General features: G+C 45.2%; 1 protein-coding gene across 1 annotated transcript in view; it reads left to right on the forward strand.

Annotated features, from left to right (window-relative positions):
• LOC135392964 (uncharacterized) overlaps positions 1 to 17,684 on the forward strand; it is a 326,884-nt gene that overhangs the window by 189,344 nt on the left and 119,856 nt on the right. The window contains exons 9-11 of the mRNA XM_064623590.1: positions 2,675 to 2,789; positions 3,430 to 3,513; positions 5,321 to 5,450. Of these exons, the coding sequence (XP_064479660.1) occupies positions 2,675 to 2,789; positions 3,430 to 3,513; positions 5,321 to 5,450 (329 nt within the window). The remainder of the gene's footprint in view (positions 1 to 2,674; positions 2,790 to 3,429; positions 3,514 to 5,320; positions 5,451 to 17,684) is intronic.

Below are 17,684 nucleotides of genomic sequence, written 5' to 3' on the forward strand. Positions count from 1 at the left end.
TAGCATCATCCGTCTCGCCTATGTGTGAACGAAAATAGGACATGTTGGATGCTCCAAGTTTCCCATGTGAAACAAAATAGGACATAAAGGACATATCCTACACAAGCGTGTATAGGATAAATAAGACTGTATACAATCCTATTTGGCTTTTTCAACAGGGAAAAGCTTTCACATCCATGAATCCATGAATCGGGAGCTTTCGTGTACTCAGTGTACGGAACTGTTATCGTAAAGACATTCGTATCCGTTAAACATCTTGCAATCCGTCAGGTTCTCGTAAACCTCCCTACTGAAATCCCGTCGCGGTAAAACAAACGACAGTGTGCAGCGTGACGCTAGGTCATGTGCGGAGGCCAATACGACGTCAAGACATTATGTCTATAAAAACCCTGAAGAAGACCTTAAGATACGGGATAGCAGGTCGTTGATGGTGGAAGGGAACCCCTGAGGAAAAGGCATAGTCATTGGTTCCCTTGATATGTCGCTGTTTCCTACCAGCAATTATGGGCAAAAAATACCTGCACTCTTTGGTGCACTGCCAAACGCTACGAAATGTGATAGCATTGCAGCAGTCTGCGGGCAGTCCCTGAGGTGTGACCCAGAAAACCACAGATATATCAGGGATATACCAGTAACACCCCGGCGTTGGGTGTTCGGATATCACGGGAAGTTGCGCAGGGAGCCCGTAAACATCTTTTGTATGTCCAAAGGTCTAGCAAAAAACCCACGTGTGTCCCGTCCAGGAACGTCCCATAAATATCGCGACGGGATATTCGAACGTTCACGGGATATCTCAGTTAGGATGCTTCTTGTTAATATTATTTGGAATGTTTAGTGGTTTATGCTCAAATTCAGCCCAAATGCAACAAGATATGCTGTGACATGTCTTTTATTGTGCCACACACTTTTTTTTTTTCACAGTGCATCGCATAACATTTTATAACATAGTTATGGATGCACAAACTCGAAACCTGTCACGCTCAGCTTCTCACTTCTCCGTTCGGAACGAGAACTGCCCTGTTCCCGATACATTGCCCGTTCCTGTCCTCTTTTGTTGCAATAAAACGTAGCTGTAACAAAACTAATGACACACTGGTGTTACATATATGCATTTTGAAAATAAATATGAAAGCAGGATTGCGAGAACGTTCGTTAGGCCTGAAGTTTCGGATTACAAGCATTGTCTGCCTAGCTCAAACACACCCATTTCCAGTTTGTCGTACAGACAGCCTCAAGAACATTTACATTGTTTGCTGCATGATTCATTCTTGTATTGCTCAAACGGATACCGGTTATTCGAGAACGACATCCACGAGCACCACTGTATGCATATCGTACCATCGTAGCGAAACCGGTGGAGTGTATTCTGGTGGACGGGATTGCGCTTGGCGGCAGTTTACCTACATAACGAGCGGTAGCTTGGCCCCCCAATGTTCGGTTAGTGGTGGAAATTAGTGTTAGGTAAGCCGTTTGTGTACTTGGATGCAACAAGCCTACAGCACATTTCGCATTCACGTAAGCAACGCTAGCTGACACTATAATCGTCTTCATAGTACAACTGTTACCTTGCAAAATGGAATCAACCGAACGTGTGGTTCAGTGGTTAATCGCAAGTGGGAGTTTTACGAACGAAGAATGTACTACGGAGGCAATCTTCAGTGAGTTTGTGTGCAAATCTCTCAGTCAGGGTTGAAAAAGATGTCAGGAATATACTGGCGGTTCCCACAAAACTGTGTGACGCACATTCGCTTTCGTGACCACATAAAAATCCGCAAGTATGTATGCTCCGACCAGGGCGTCGAACCGCATAAAAATACGGCTTCGGATCGGGTTCGCGTTGTTTGGACTTGGTTCCGATTGAGTTCCGGTTGAGCGCGTCTCCCATAAAACCACTTTTAAATGGCGTGGCTGACAGCTTGCTGCTGTTGTCGGCATTCACGTTTTTAGTGGTCAGGCACTCGCTTTAGCGAGAGGAAGGAGAAATGGATGAATACTTGCAAATAGCGTCCACGCTGATGAAGCTGTGTAGTCCTGAGACTTTCTGTTCCCAAAATATTTTTTCGCACGCACAGTGCCAGCAAGATACATTTAAATGAAGCCTAGCAAGATCGACGGCATTTTACATAGACAACGGTACGTGCCGGCACTTTGCATTCGCATTAGTATAACCGTGCGCGTTAGAGTTTAGTGTCGCATGCGTTCTCTTTGGCGACAGGCACATCAAGTGTACAGCTCAGACACTTTCACACTGTTGCTCATTACATGAGCACATGTTGCAGAATACAGAGGGGGGATAAGTATTCTGCTACGTGTCGTACTTAGCGAGATACAAGCCCCTGAGCGCACTCGCGAACAAAGCGCAGACGTCACAGACATCAGAGTTGCGTCCATTCCCATTGGCAGTCCTACGCATGTGACTTCTTGTGCGCTGCCTGACTGGCGGCAGTGAGGTCTGTAATGTCAGAGCCGCACGAGCTTCGGTATTCATTTTGTCTATTTCTATTACATTCTTCGCTGTGAAACTTTCGATGCAGGTTCACATCTGGGCAAAGCACCGTTTTATACGTTGATCTGGGAGAACGTGGGAAGACCTGTCGCAACCCGTTTAACTTTCTCACTCTCACTACTACTGCCAAGTGTTTGATTCAATTCACTGAATGCCGCTATTTTTCAGTGTCTACAAATAGACACAGTGGAGTTTGTGGGGGTCAAGGGAAGGCCTTACTGATCCATGAGATACCCTACACCTACACCAGTCTGGACGACCTGATGGAAAACTTCATGGAGAAGTATGTTGACTATAACGCGAGTCCGCAGTTACAATAGATATTTCATGCGTCACTGCCTGCTGACGGCAGCTGGCAGATAACCCAAAATATTCTATTTTTTGAAAACGGATATGAAAATTAGACATGAAGGCTTGTAGTATGTCAAAACAGTTTCTATGATGTATACTTAGATTATGTAATATTTCGGTGGCGACGCCCATTTCTTAACCTAGAGCAATTCCTCCAGGATGGCGCGAAGGGCTCCCTGATACTGCACACAAGGTTGCCAATCTGTACCCATATTGTATAATGAATCCCGACGTCGTACCTACCCTTTACGTCCAGCATTCCTCCCTCTCGGCAACTGTTGTGAAAGCTCACACAAGTTCATAGTCGTATATTCCCACTCCTCTTACGCTGTCTCCTACATGTGCTTACGTATGTCATTCGGTATTTAGTGGCGTCACAGCTCACGTAGTGGAAGTCTACAGAAGATGATTTAGTGGAAGTCTACTCTGTGTGCGCTTTCTTTGAGTCACGGACCAGATACCCTATTGTATTGGGCGTCATGTTCAAACAGGCTGAAACTTCTTTCCAGACTTGTTCAGAATTAACGTTTTCTGTTCATTACGCTTCTTCTCTCTCTTTTTTTTTCTTTCAGGGTGACGCACATCCCGTATTCATGCATTCACGGCATACGTACAAATATTCGGTGCGCATGTCCATCACTTGTGGATATGTACAAGTAAGTTGCATGTTTCAACAGCGGTTGAGCTGCCTGTAAACACGATTACCGAACTTAGTTGACAAGTTTTCGACAGATTCTTGAGACAATTTCAAAGCACAATATGCTTTTGTGTCGCTTTCGCCGGCAAGGAAGGAAGACTTCTAAATAAACACGTTGCAAAACACGACGCTTTTTCAAGTAGAACTATGATGTCGTGTGTATATTGAGGTAAAGGAAAAACTGGATGAGCAATGCAGAAATGATGTATGGAGCACACCAATATTGTCCCGATGTTGGACCAACGTGGGCTGCCAGCTTGGCCAACATGGGCTGCCAATATTGGTCCAATATGAAAAATGTAACCAGGCTTCCTATTGGACCAATATTGGCAAGCCCTGATTGCTCATATTGCGCAGTTTTTTTGTGATAACGCCAAAGGTTATAACCGGTAAGAAAATAAAAAATTATCCGGTATAATATCCACCACTAGCGGTAATAATATATGTCGTCTTTCTTATTTTTCTGTAGATCTTTTAATGCATCCACGTTGCATCACGCTCAAAAACTACACTGCCTCCTCCTAAGAACAGAGGACAGGTGCCGTCCGTTCGGCCAGTCCCAAAAACTATCAATGGCAAGCATTCCTCGGAAACCCTCATTGAGATTGCACGACTACATAGTCTCAGCAATTTCTAACCCGCTCATGGAGTACAACGAAGCGAAGCACTTTCGTGACGGCGACGGGCATACGCCTTAATAACTCACACTGCCTGTAGAAACTTGAAAGCACGTAGCTCTACAGAACAGACATCTATGCCGCTTCCGTTGTCATTAGAGAAACCAGGCACGTTGTAACTTGAATGAAACGTATGATCCGAGTGTCGCGCATGCGCATTAGTTGTAGGACGCGTGATTTCGCTCAAACCACGCTCGCATTCGGTTTGACCGATTTACACCGCAAAGTAAGATGGCGGCTATTTGCAGGAATAAGAAAGTTGAGTTGTTCAGTTTGAGTGTATGTTAGTCGGACTGCCAGATATGTTGACTGTTTCTAACCGGACCAATACCAACGGTTTTCGGTTCGGGTTCGGTTGGATACCCTGGTTCCAACGCAAAATTCCCTCACCACAGCTGCACGTGTACTTACGCGTAACACCATGATCAAGGAAGAAATTCACTGTACGTAATGTTAGAAATTCCTATTCCCAGGGCTGTTTGTACGACGGGATTATGGAACGTCTGCCATGTATTTGGGTGGGACATGTTGACTGTTTCGAATAATGTGTATCATTTGTGGGAAGTTGTTGGATGTAACGACGTACTGAGCTGGGCATTTCACACGCTTCACCTTTCATTCTTGCAAGGTTGGTTGAACACTTGATACAGGTGCCACACCAATAAGGGTTCGCACCATTTTCTGCATTTTCAGTCAACACTGGGTGCACACGTGCAATCTGGGGGTTCATATTGCCGATATTTGCCCTATATTGGCTCAAACATAGCAATATGAGGCCCATATTAGACCGCTATTGGCAATATTCGGCCAATATGACTCCAATGTTGTATGCCGCCTGGGGCTGCAGGCATGGGGTCTGACGCCTGTGGGGCTCGGTGGAACCTCACGGCATTGAACTCCAAAAGGTATTGTACTTTGGAACAATCCGCCGTAACCTGGGCGCGCACACTGAACAGAATTACAAGTAGAAAGGTACAAAACTCTGGTGACGAAATGCTGAGGGAAGAGCCTCACGACGAGTCGAGTGCCGTTGATAATTCGGAGCGGAACTGTTCTTCATGAGAGAAGTAGTTTCGATTCTCTTTGCAGGCAAAACTTGAACGCAAGCCTCTGCAACACAACCACCGAGACTACAAGAGCACCGACATTTTCGGGAGTAGTGGGCTTCAGCTTGACTAAATATTGTGAACCCGAAGCCGCCATGCGCCATGTAGCTCCAGTAAGTAATCTCTCTCTCGACACACACACACACAAAAAGAGGCTTTTGAATCCAGATTCCTGCTACCGAACTGAGTTTCAAAGTGCTTTTTTTTTTTTTTTTGCTCTCTCTGGAGCAATGCGATGCATCGGCATTTGCTGTCGCTTGTCGGTGGAATTGTTTCGTGTATTTCAACGTTGTTTTTGGAGTTACACCTCAGGAGTCTTCATGAGCCAGCAGTACCCTTCCATACTTCTACCTTCGACGGAATTTTCTGGTCATTTCGGAGGCAAGAGAAACTGGAAGGTAGCATACCACATGCGTAGCTTTGGGTTTTCGTTGTACATGTTTTCTGTTCTTGGATATTCACTGATTAGGCACAGAACCTCAGGGGTCTACATTGAGCACGTATTTGGGGCGCGCAGTTCCACGTTTGATATCTTGCTGGTCGGAAACTTGAAAGGCCAAAAAGCTTAACCTGTGCCGTCACTGCTTTTTTAATTGCTCTTTGTGAAGTATTACTAGCTCGTGGTCCGCTGACGAGTATCCAATGACACACATGGAATTGAAAAACGAAAAATCGCAAAAATGTAATGTGGACAGAGCAGGGGACGCCTCCTGGTCTAAGACAGATCTTGTCGACCACTTTTCGAACACGGGACACATGTTTGACTTTAAGAATGCTGTAACTTTGACACGGGAGCAGAGGTTGAGGCTACGAAAGTTCCTGGAATCGTGGCACACCTGTACAGAACCGACCGCTTGTAACGCGGACCGCGTTCCCCGATGTATTCTGTGACGACCTCGGGTAGCCGAGCTGATTTGTGACACTCCCCATTCTGCTTTGTACTAAATATATGTCTCATACGGGACACGAAACGTCTGTATTAAATTGGAGTTGGACGGACTCCAACTCCAATTAGCAAGGCCAAAGTGTTATGTCTTTATTGACATCAAGGACAACTGTCCTGTGCCAATCCCCGAAACCGAATGCCCCGAGTGTCAGTCCGCTCCGCGTGAGCTACCCTCCTCTTCCTCCCTGTCGCTCTTCTCCACCTTGCATCGACACAGTACTTACCCTCTGAAAAGCGGCCTTATGGTCGGATGCGATCCGGTGGTTTCCGTGCCCTTTCCGAATGCCTAAGGGTGGCGCTGGTTGACCCGCCGCAAAGGAACTTGTGCAGCTGGTATGGCGAAAGATGATGCCCCAATCACTCTGAGTGGCTTATCCATTCTACTGTAGCAGATACGGGTTGAGTGCTTGTACCTGAACAAGAAAGATAGGGATCAGAAACGTGAAAACCAAAAATTCTACCTGCCAAATTGCTGCGTATGTGCCACCGGCTTTGCGCTATGCCATGCTAAGCCACAGAACGGAATAGGAACTGACTTACCTGTCATCGAGTGGGTAGCGGAAAAACACAGTATTCGTCCTTCTTGAATCGTTGTCGCATCAAGCAAGCGAAGCAGACCTGCCTTCCACACCTATCACTGAATTGACTTGCAGAAGTATCCATGAGGCACTGAGTTTTTCAGAGTCGGTATCGACCACATGTTAGGGACGGACAATAAAAACCATCCACAGCAGTAACGGCATAGACGCTTTGCTTGCGTCCCTGCTGCACCCAACACATTTCGAAACTTTGCGGCGAGTTGCTCTGGCACCGTCGACACGGTGTCGCCGGCTTGAGCGCGCAAAGGAAAGTTCATAATTTCAAACCAACCAATGAGCGCTCGCATACCGGGGGAGCGGCCTCAGGAGCCAATGGGCTCGTGACGGTTCAGAACTCGCGCTTCGACGTAAAAATTCTGACGTTTCATGACGTTTGATGACTCGAAAAGCTCGCAGCGCCTCACTTTAGTCCGCAAGTGAACTCGCGAGTTTCATCCCCTTGCCAAAGCTATCGGAAAGAGGATGTTTCCCCCTCAAAACAAGCGCGTCAATCACCTTCCTACGCCAAAAAACAACCGATATCGACAAAAATGCTAACGGCCCCATTTATGAGCAGCTGTTGTTGCCATGCGGTTCCTAACTCGAGAACTAGAGAGGTAGAAAGGTGCTGCAAGTTTCTACAAGTTCGGCGTGTCGAGTACAGGGACGTTCTGAAGGGAAGTTCAGATCTGCCGCGGGGTTCGAACCTAAAAAGAGAGAGCAAGGTCACAGAAAGGGGCTGCCTCAGTAATTTCGAAAGTAACGCAGTAACCCCGGGAAACAGATGGGTAGTGCCAACTGGAAAGTTGAAGCGCAAGGAGCGGATCATAGCCACCCAAATTGACAAGTAAATCGGATGTAGGGTGAGCGAGTTACGGCACTAAGCAGCAGGAGGCCTTTCCAGACGGGGTTACCAGACGCACTGGCACCAGGCTTCATAAGTCGATATCAGGAGAACCAAACGCCGCGCGCCTACGGGATCATCGTGCAGTGCAATGTGTCCATGATGTAACCAACCTCGTCTATAAAGGTGTCCCAACGCCTTTAATGCCACGTGCCAGTTAATTTATCACCATCGTTATAACAAGCAGCTTCTTCAATGCCATTATGCCATGTACCAGCGTACCAACACAACTCTTCCTGATATGGCATCCGACATGGCATGCCTCTTTTAAGCACACAATTGGCTTTTTATCGATGTGTACCTGCCAATATGTCCATGTATGCTAATATGCTAATATTACAGGTATACTTGGTGCTGTCAGCCAGCATTAGAAGTATGAACTGTGTTACCAGCACCTGATATGTACAGTAAACTTTATGTCAGCGCCTGGTACAGCAGATATACTTCTTGTAAGAGTCTAGTATTACAGATAGTAAAAACAAATCGGCTGATACCTCTGCTGATATGTTCTGGTATGGATTGATATCAGTTTTTTTCTGGTAGGGTAGTCTCCCGCCTGGAACATGGGGGTCCTCACCCGGTGGCGTTCGTCGAAGAAAGATGAAAGTCACTGAAAAGGTTAGTCAGCTGTATGACTCGAACCCACATCTTCTGGATTACCGGTCCAGGGCTCTACCAATTGAGCTAAGCTAGAGGTAGGTAGGTAGAGCCCTGGACCGGTAATCCAGAAGATGTGGGTTCGAGTCCTACAGCTGACTAACCTTTTCAGTGACTTTCATCTTTCATCGTTAATTTCTTAGGCAGTTGAGGCTTTGTATGTATTTGTCCCTTCTATGTTGTTCCAGCCTCAGAACATCAGTTCTCTCCCGTTCGTCGAAATCAGCTTTAGACTTTGCCTGGTACTTCTTGATACGCTCACGTAGTGAAGCCATTTCCATCTGAATAGCTTTGTCCAGGTTGGGGAACCCGGCTACGTCGAGTTTTGATTTCATGCGCCTCTGATGTAGCAGTTCTGAAGGCGATAACCCCGTTGCTGCGTGGGGTGTAGCCCTGTAGATTCCCAAGAACGCCTTCATATCTTGAGAAACATTCCTCCCAGTGAGTGAAATGGTTTGGAGGAAGCCCTTCACAACTCTATTGAAGCGTTCCACCTGTCCATTTCCTTCAGGGTGGTATATTGCCGACTGCCGGTGCAGTATACCCCTCTCAGCAACAAAATTTTTGAACTGTAGAGCTTCGAATTCGCGGTCCGAAACCAAAATTTCAGGGTATCCCTCACGAACGAAAATGTTCATTAAAAACTCAAGGATAACCTCTGTATGGAATTGTTGTCTGTTATCTCCGTTAATAATCTGTTATGTTAAGTCGGACTTATTGTTTTGTTTTATATGCATATGGAATTATTTTAATTTCCACACACACAGATTGATTTTCCGGTCACACGTATTTAACCTGGCCACTGGAAGCACACGCAAATGATGGAAGGGAGAGGAGCTAACGGTGGCGTTTCCGGGTTATCCATTCAAACATGACAGACGATTTTCATTCGAACTGCTAAAGGCAATGGAAAGCAATGCAACACTTACAATATTCGTCGTCTTTACTGCGTGAACGAAATTATAAAGGCATGTGCCTTTTCTGACGCGAAACGTCAACAAACACAAAAAAATTACAGCACCTAGCCAAGTGATGTCATCCCATGCGGCACACCGATATTGGCCCAATATTGGATCAGTGTGGGCTGCCATGCTCCCCAATATGTGCCTATATGGCTGCCAATATTGGCCCAACATTAAAGGTGGAACAAGGCCCCAACGGACCAATATGGGCTGCCCATATTGGCAAGCCCATTCTGCCAGTATTGTGCCAATTCTTCCGTGATAACGCCAACGATGAGCCGTTCTAATAATAAAGCAATATCTGGTATAATATCTGCCATTAAGGCGTAATCAGGCGTAAGGCGTAAGGCGTTTGTTCGCACAGCGCTCAGAAACGGCGTAAAATATCGTCAAAACAGAAGTGCTGGCGTGTTCACCTTGCTTTGGCCTTGTCAGTGACCCATTTTGTAGAATTCCACGACTATCCGTTGATTTGTATTGAGCCTGAATTCGCAAATATTTTAGTATGCTACACTCTATCGAGATGGCAGCACATGTTCGAGACGCACCAAACTCTAATTTATTAAAAATCAACGGCTCAACCTTGTCCTCTAAAAATACGCCATTGACAAGAGCAAAGCTAAGAGAACACGCCAGTACCAATCTTATGATGATAGTTTAGAGCGTTCACGTGTCTTGTGCGAACAAACATCACCTATAAAGAAGTGATTCCCCCTTAAGACCGAGATTTCACTTTTTTCTGGAGATCTTCTAATTGATTCACGTTTTATCGCGTTGCAGAAGCACTCCATCGCCCTAAAAATGAAGAACAGGTTCAGTACCTGTCTTGCTCAACGATACAGGTGGCCCAACAGAATTATCAACGATCTCCCTCATCCGAAACGTCCCTCACAAACGTTCATTAGGATCGCACTGCGTATTACCCACAAATTTAGAGGGTGGGGTGGAGTGATGTAGGGGGAATATGCGGTCAGATTGCTCTGGAGTGGTGGCTCGGTTCACCCAGGGAAGAGAGAAGAGGAGAGGGTGAAATAGGGAGGGGAGAGATGATGGTGGTGAAACAAGAGAGGAAGGGGTGTGCTGACCCTCTTACTCTGACATTTGGGTATTCCAAGAGAGCTACCTAGTCCCACAACCAGAAACCTATAACAAGGTAGCGAAGGTGAAAAAGAAAAAGAATACAAACCTGACCCGCCAACACTGTCATCTTCACCACGCGAGCGATCCTGGGTGTTGGGGGTGTACCCTGTTACCCACTCTTGATACTAAAACTTTTGAAATCCACGCTAAGAAATCCACCCTTCAAATTCCTATCCTTTGAAATCCAAGCTGTCAAAATAAATCACAATGGGTCTATGCAGTCCAGTGTTAAGCATGGTTTTACGTGAGAAAATCAGTGTTTAAGAAGGTCACACTCCAGAATAACGAGTCTTTATGCAATTCTGTGTCGTATTCAGCATGTATCTTTCAATCATTCATTAATTTAATTAAGTTACAGGCGTAAATAACTACGCGTATGAATACTAGGAAAACAACGCTTCAGCGGTTTGGCCGTTCGGCTACCATTGGGGACGAGGCTATTTGAGAAAATGGAGTAACGACGGAACCATATGGTGTTGCGGGATGTGCTGCATAAAAAGGATAATCATTGCAAGCTCTAATAATGCATATGTTTCTTCTGCCAATTTCGTCAGGTATTTTTCAGACGTGTAACGACTTGGTGTACTAACACGCGCGTGCAACTCATGAAGGAATTCATGGGTGAAGTGACATTGGCGCAGTCGTAGATGTTTTGGACAGGAAAAAGGGTAGCGAAAAATCTCCAGGATGAGCAACATATAAAACGTACCGCAAAACTGTTGTGTCGACCATTTGTCACGACGGTGATCACGTAAACATCACGTAAACGTCTCTTGCGTTCCTTGGCCTCAGCCTACGAAGAACCGCTAATGTTATGTCTGATAAGAGCCACGAAAAGTGGTTCAGCAAGGTAAAACTGTGCCGGGAACACCGTCACATGAGGGAGGTGTTTAATTAAATCACAGTGAAAGATAGCAAAGGACTGTTACTGGTCATGTAGACAGCAGATCTCGTTTACCAACACATCAATGGATTGTATAAATAGTTTTCCTGTCAATGGACAACTCACATTTTCCTCCCGTCTGTACTGAGCAATGTTGACCCAGAGCTTGGTTTTTGGATGCCACAAAACACTTCTCGCCAAGATGGTGCACTGTGACTCATGGACTGTGACTCAATGGGGCATTTACAGCTCAGTGTCATTACCACATCAGGCAAGTTGACTCTCTCAGACACTGTCACTGCAGTGCTGTAGAAGACACAGAGTATATTCTGTGTCATTGCCCACACTACCAAGCTTTTCAAACTGCCATTTTCAGATCTCTCAATAATCTGAACTCCTGCCCCTCTCTCTAAAATTGCTTGGCCTATGGCTAAATCGAGCCCACGAATGCCTGCTCTCAAAGCTCTTTCCGCAATTTTGGACTCCATGGGACATTATTTCCTTCCTCACACCACAAGAAGTAATGGGGTAGAGTATCGCCCCAGGCAATGAAATTCCCTGTCCATCTCAAAATAAAGTTGATGAACAACATCTGCAACTTCTGCGAGGTGGTTAAACCACTCTTATAACTACATGTTATATAAACAAAATACAGAAACCGACACTGAAGATTTTTGTTTAAGTTTAATTTATAGAAGCTTTCGCGTGGAGGTCCACGCTTCCTCAGGTCCTACCTGAGGAAAGTCCTGAGGAAAGTCCTACCTAAAAGTGAGCGGCGAGGATGCTTGCTTGCTCATTCGTCGTTATTTGGGCCTGTAATCCACATCAGGGTTCAGAAAGGCTGCTAAATGCCGATGGCCGGCACAAGAAAACCTGTTTGCAATGTTTTTTGTCCCGTTGCGGTTCATGCGAATATACCTTTTTTGTGTTTCCTTCCTCTGTTTTCTTTCTTTCCCTTTTTTTCTTTATCGTTTTTTACTGTTGTCGGTTCGTTCCGGAGCCCTAGCTTGGAAAGCTGCTCCTGTATAGTTTCGGTATAAATCGGAATGTGGGGGCAGGGGGAACAGTCCACCGCTCCTCGAGTTTTCACGGTGCTAACTCTGCCCCCCCCCCCCCCCCCGAATTTTCCCTCCGAGGACCTCTTTGTATATGCCGTACTTCTCACTCTCTAACTCCATGTCCCGCAGTGCTCTCCTCGCTCCCTCTTGCCGGCTTCAGAGTTAGTACGAGCGAGGTATCTCCATACTGGAAAACCTGAAACCGTGCACTACAAACAAATGTCACCTCTGTGGATAATAATTTGAAGCATACAGATGAAGGATTCATCTCATATCTAAAACCGATTGCCAGCGATTCTGCTCTTTCTGTTTCTCGAAATACAGAAAAACAGCTTCATAAAAAAAACACCTTAGTGAATTATGGAAATTAGAATGCCAAAGTACCTTGCAGGTAAGGTTTCCCTCCACTCGCATACGCGTATGTGCGAAACTAATCTACACGTAGTCCTAGTTGTTTTATTTAAAAAAATCTCTATTAAAAATGGCTACAACCACGAAGTATGCACGAAGTATGCCTTTGTGTCACCCCGTTTATTTTGTGTGTGCGTGTTTCAGCTTGGACAAATTTTTATAACAAAAGTCACGAGAGCGTAGAGAGTCGAGAGAGAGTAGAGAGAACAAGAGTCAAGAGTCTACGGGCGCGTATCTTTTCCTATAATGACTAATACGGATGACTAATCAATTAAATTCATTAATTAACTCTACTAAGGACGTCTTGAACAAAAGCCAGATACAGACATGAAAGACCGTCCTAGTTAACATCCACACCACGTTTAAAAATTTTGAAACACGTACGTGTATTAAAATATCCATCCCTGAATTTTGACATGCAAATGAGCCAAAACCGAAACCGTGGCAACCACGTTTGGGGTGGTGGTCTTCACGGTACGGGATACTTCCGTATGTCAACTGCGCTCGCAACTATATTGTCTTGGCTCGGAAACCGTATGTTTTTGGAACGTAGAGAGGGAAAAAGGAATCACAAAACACGAATATACTTCAGGTACTCTTCTCCTTAGGGAAGCGAGAGATTTATTGACTCTACGTTGCACTAGTGTCAGCGCGCTGAGCGGTTGAGCTGGAATTGGAAATGAATAAAAAGAATACCACATAATACTAAAAAGAAAAAAGAATGAAAAAGCGCTGTCTGAGCTGATCGAGCTCGGTTCACTCTGGAAATTGTTGCACCGACGACTGGCGCCACGTTCGAACTTACCTCCTCTGTTGAACTGTCCTTCTCGGCTCGCGTGGCCGGGCCCATGAAATCAGCAATCAGCTGTTCTCGTTTTGTGGAGTGTGCACCAAACTGTTTGTAGTTCAAGCTACAGGTACTTAGTACGAGTGGGAGAGATTCGGCAGTCTTCCTGTGGATTCGTGGGTGCATCAGCAAAGATGGGCATAGCTTTCGGGATGGCTGTGTGTGTGACAGCCGGTGTCTTTCTCCGTCTGATACGTCGCGAGGCAACTGAGATCACCGTCTTAGCGCGCTCAGGAAGCTTGAAATCTGCCCTGGTACATATACAGTAATATAAACCTTGAATATACGCTGATACATATACGGTCAATAAATTGGGACTTGCTCCACTGCAATCTTTCCCGGAGTTCACAAGAGACACTGTTTGTGGATTTATGCCTTACATTTAATCTATCGCAACAACTCAAGCTACACAGTCAACCCTTGACTTAGTTTTACCCTCCCATCCTGAGCACATCACTTCTTTGCATGTCACTGATGGTCTCAGTGACCACAAGGCCATTTGCTTCGATATCTCTTCAAGTCGTCCAAATGTTCGTAAATTCAACGATAAAACCATATACGTCTACGCTCGAGCTAACTTCCAAGCCATCAACGGGTCTTGAAGCTCTGTATGAAAATTCCTTTCATGGCACCTCGCCTCACTCCATTGAGGATAACTGGTCCCTCTTTCATGGCAACATAAACTACCTTACCGAGTACCATGTTCCAAAGATAAGAGTGAAATCTTATGATCACAATCATTGGTTCACGAAAAGTCTTAAAATCTTGCTAACCAAGAAAAAGCGTCTTGGCGACGACGTATCATGGGCCAAATTTCGCTACTGTGAACGGGAATACAGGCGCTCGATCAAGGAAGTGCAACATAAGTTCTTTACCATCGACCTCCCGTCTCTCTTGACGAATAAACCAAAACAATTTTGGAAAATTTTATCTCCGCCAAAATCCCACCTTATCAGTCTAACTGACTCCCGCCGACAACGACTGCGCCAACGCTTTCGCTTCCTTCTTTTCATCCGTTTTCAACACCGATAACGGGTACACCCAAACTCCATTATCAGTAATCACCTCCTCACCTATGGTCCCCATTTTTATCAGCACTCATGGCATTTGTAAAATCATTGAGTCACTTACGCTGTCGTCAAGTGCTGGTCCGGACTCTATTAACCCGAAGGTTCTATACAACACGATATGTATTTCCAGAAAGATTCTATGTTGCATATTTACCCGGTCACTCCAAGATTCTGCTTTACCGCAGGACTGGAAGACTGCGAAGATTGTCCGTATTCATAAATCAGGCAGCTGCCACATCGTTAATAACTACCGCCCCATTTCACTCACTTCTATAGTATGTAAAATTCTCGAACGCATAATCTTCTCCAACGTTGTTAAGTACCTTGAAGAAAAATGCTTCTTCTATCCCTTGCAGAACGGGTTTCGAAAGCTCTTTTCGTGTGAAACTCAAGTAGCCAGTTTTGTTCACGACATATCTTTCTCCACGCGGACAATAATCATCAGACTGATGCCGCTTTCTTAGACTTTCGCAAGGCCTTCGATATGGTGCCGCACTCTAAGCTTCTATACAAACTCTATCTGCTTAACCTCGACCCGTATGTCGTCCGTTGGATAGCTCAATTTCTGACTAATCGTACGTTATTTGTTACTTGCAACAACCACCTATCCCCAAATGTACCTGTGCTTTCTGGTGTCCCTCAGGGTTCAGTCCTCGGCCCTCTCCTTTTCCTTATCTATGTAAATGACCTTCCTTGAGGCATATCTTCCACGATTCGTCTCTTTGCTGACGACTGTATAGTGTACAGGCAAATCCTCTCTCCTTCTGAACAACTAACCTTACAAAGCGACCTTTCACTAATCCGGCGTTGGTGCAATGAGTGGCAAATGCTTCTGAACATTGCAAAACGTCGCATTTTGTCGTTTTCTCGAAGACGGGTCTCCTGTCTTCCTCCCTTCCCCTAAACTCTAAGTGATATCACATTAACCCGTGCAGGTTCTTACAAATATCTTGGAATTCACCTTTCCTCCAACCTAACTTGGAACGAGCACATCAACCACATAATAACTAACGCTTCTCGCTCCCTAGGCTTTGTTAGACGCACCCTCAGGTTGGCGCCCTCCATCTTAAGCTCCTAACCTTCACGGCTCTTGTACGAAGCAAGCTGGAATATGCATCACCTCTTTGGGACACTCCCCAAAAGTATCTCTGCGACGCCATAGAAGCCATCCAGAAACGGGCTGCCCGTTTCATTTCCAACGACTACTAATTCAATACCTCTGTAACCGCATTAAAATCAAATCTTAATCTCGACTCACTCGAACATCGTCGCCGTCTTGCCAAGTTAGCCCTCTTCCATAGGTTCTTTTTCGTCTTGCCACCGCACCAATCGCCCATCACCCGCCCGATTGTCATTTTTCCTCGCATCGACCACACTAATAAGGTCACACGCTTTCATTGTAATCAGATCATTCTTTTGTTCAATTGCCATCGAATGGAACAACCTCCCATCACCTCTCGCAACTATTATCGAGCATACAGTATTTTGTAACACCCTCTCCCGTTCACTCCACCCACAAGACCACCACGCTTGTATGTCAGTTGCTATGAAATTATCCTTATTCTTATTATTGTCCTCCCCCTTATCATATTTGTTAATTATCGGTACTTATGTGAACGAACTCCCTGTTTCATGCTTTAATACTTGTTTTCATATAAGTTTGTACTGTTGTCGTTTCTTTATTTTCCTGTTTACTTACTGCAAATTCTGTTGTTCTTTTTTGCTTGCTTGTTTGTTTCTATCAAGTTGCTGTAAATGCATCTTACGCTCCAGTTCCCACCCCCATATAATGTCCTCCGGACCGTTGGGGTTCTCGAAATAAATAAATAAATATGAATGTTATACTAGTGCGCGCAAGTAGCGTCTGGTGTAGGTCTCGAGTGGGTCTCGTCATGATACTGTGAGGAATACTGCGACACACTTGACTGAAAGCATTGCTGCGAGTTAGCTTGTTTCCCGACTGATTGTGCGCTGAACTCAACTTGCATTTTTGTAAAACAATTTCAATATAATGCAGTCGTAGAGAGATAGTTTCCTTGGTTTCGTGGCATATTGCGCTCACTTCATCTGCTTTCTCTTGGGCCCCGTTTGGGCTATCGCGGCCTCAATGGGGGTCCTGCACATGGCTTGGGAAACACTGAGGCATACTGTATATTGTTACATGTGACATGTTGTAGTGTACTGAAGCCAGCTTCACTGTTGTATTGTTTCTTCGCATGGTTACTTCTTCAATGTTACTTGGATGAGGAATGCGGTGAATGAGGAAATGTATGCATGCCTTGCATGTTTTGGATGTCCTCTAATTGCTGACCCCTGCTGTTGGGCTAAAATCCAGCAACTACACAAAAAGGTTAACAAATGCAGAACAGGAGACAGAAACACAGACACAATGACATGATTGAGATCATGATATGCTGCCAATTTTTTTCTGTGTCTCTGGTTCTACATCTTATGAACATGTGCCACATTGCCAGCACTCTTTCCCTCTTGCTACGAAGAGAGCCTCTCAGTAATAAAAATGCAGGTTGTCAAATGCACGTAAACAGTGCTTACATTTTTTGGGTTCTTCGCTCATCTAATGTTTATGGCAGAAAATGCTCCTCTAGTTCACATGTCATACTGAATATGGGTATGCTCCACAGCCAGAAACTACATTGTAAAGTAGCACTGCAGTATGTTTATCGGTACACATCAAATTACCCTTCATAAGTGCATCATGCAAGCTCATTGATTCTGATGCTAATTGCTCATGGAATAACATGGGGTGGGGTGAAAGACACTGGAATCACATGTTGCGTCACTAGCAGTGCCGTACTCACTCAGTAGTGACATCACAAGCAGTGATTTTTCACTGAAGCCTGCAACTGAACGATGTAATTCACATCTTGACT

The sequence above is a fragment of the Ornithodoros turicata genome, chromosome 4 (assembly GCF_037126465.1).
Source record: "Ornithodoros turicata isolate Travis chromosome 4, ASM3712646v1, whole genome shotgun sequence".
NCBI classification, from domain to species: Eukaryota; Metazoa; Arthropoda; class Arachnida; order Ixodida; family Argasidae; genus Ornithodoros; species Ornithodoros turicata.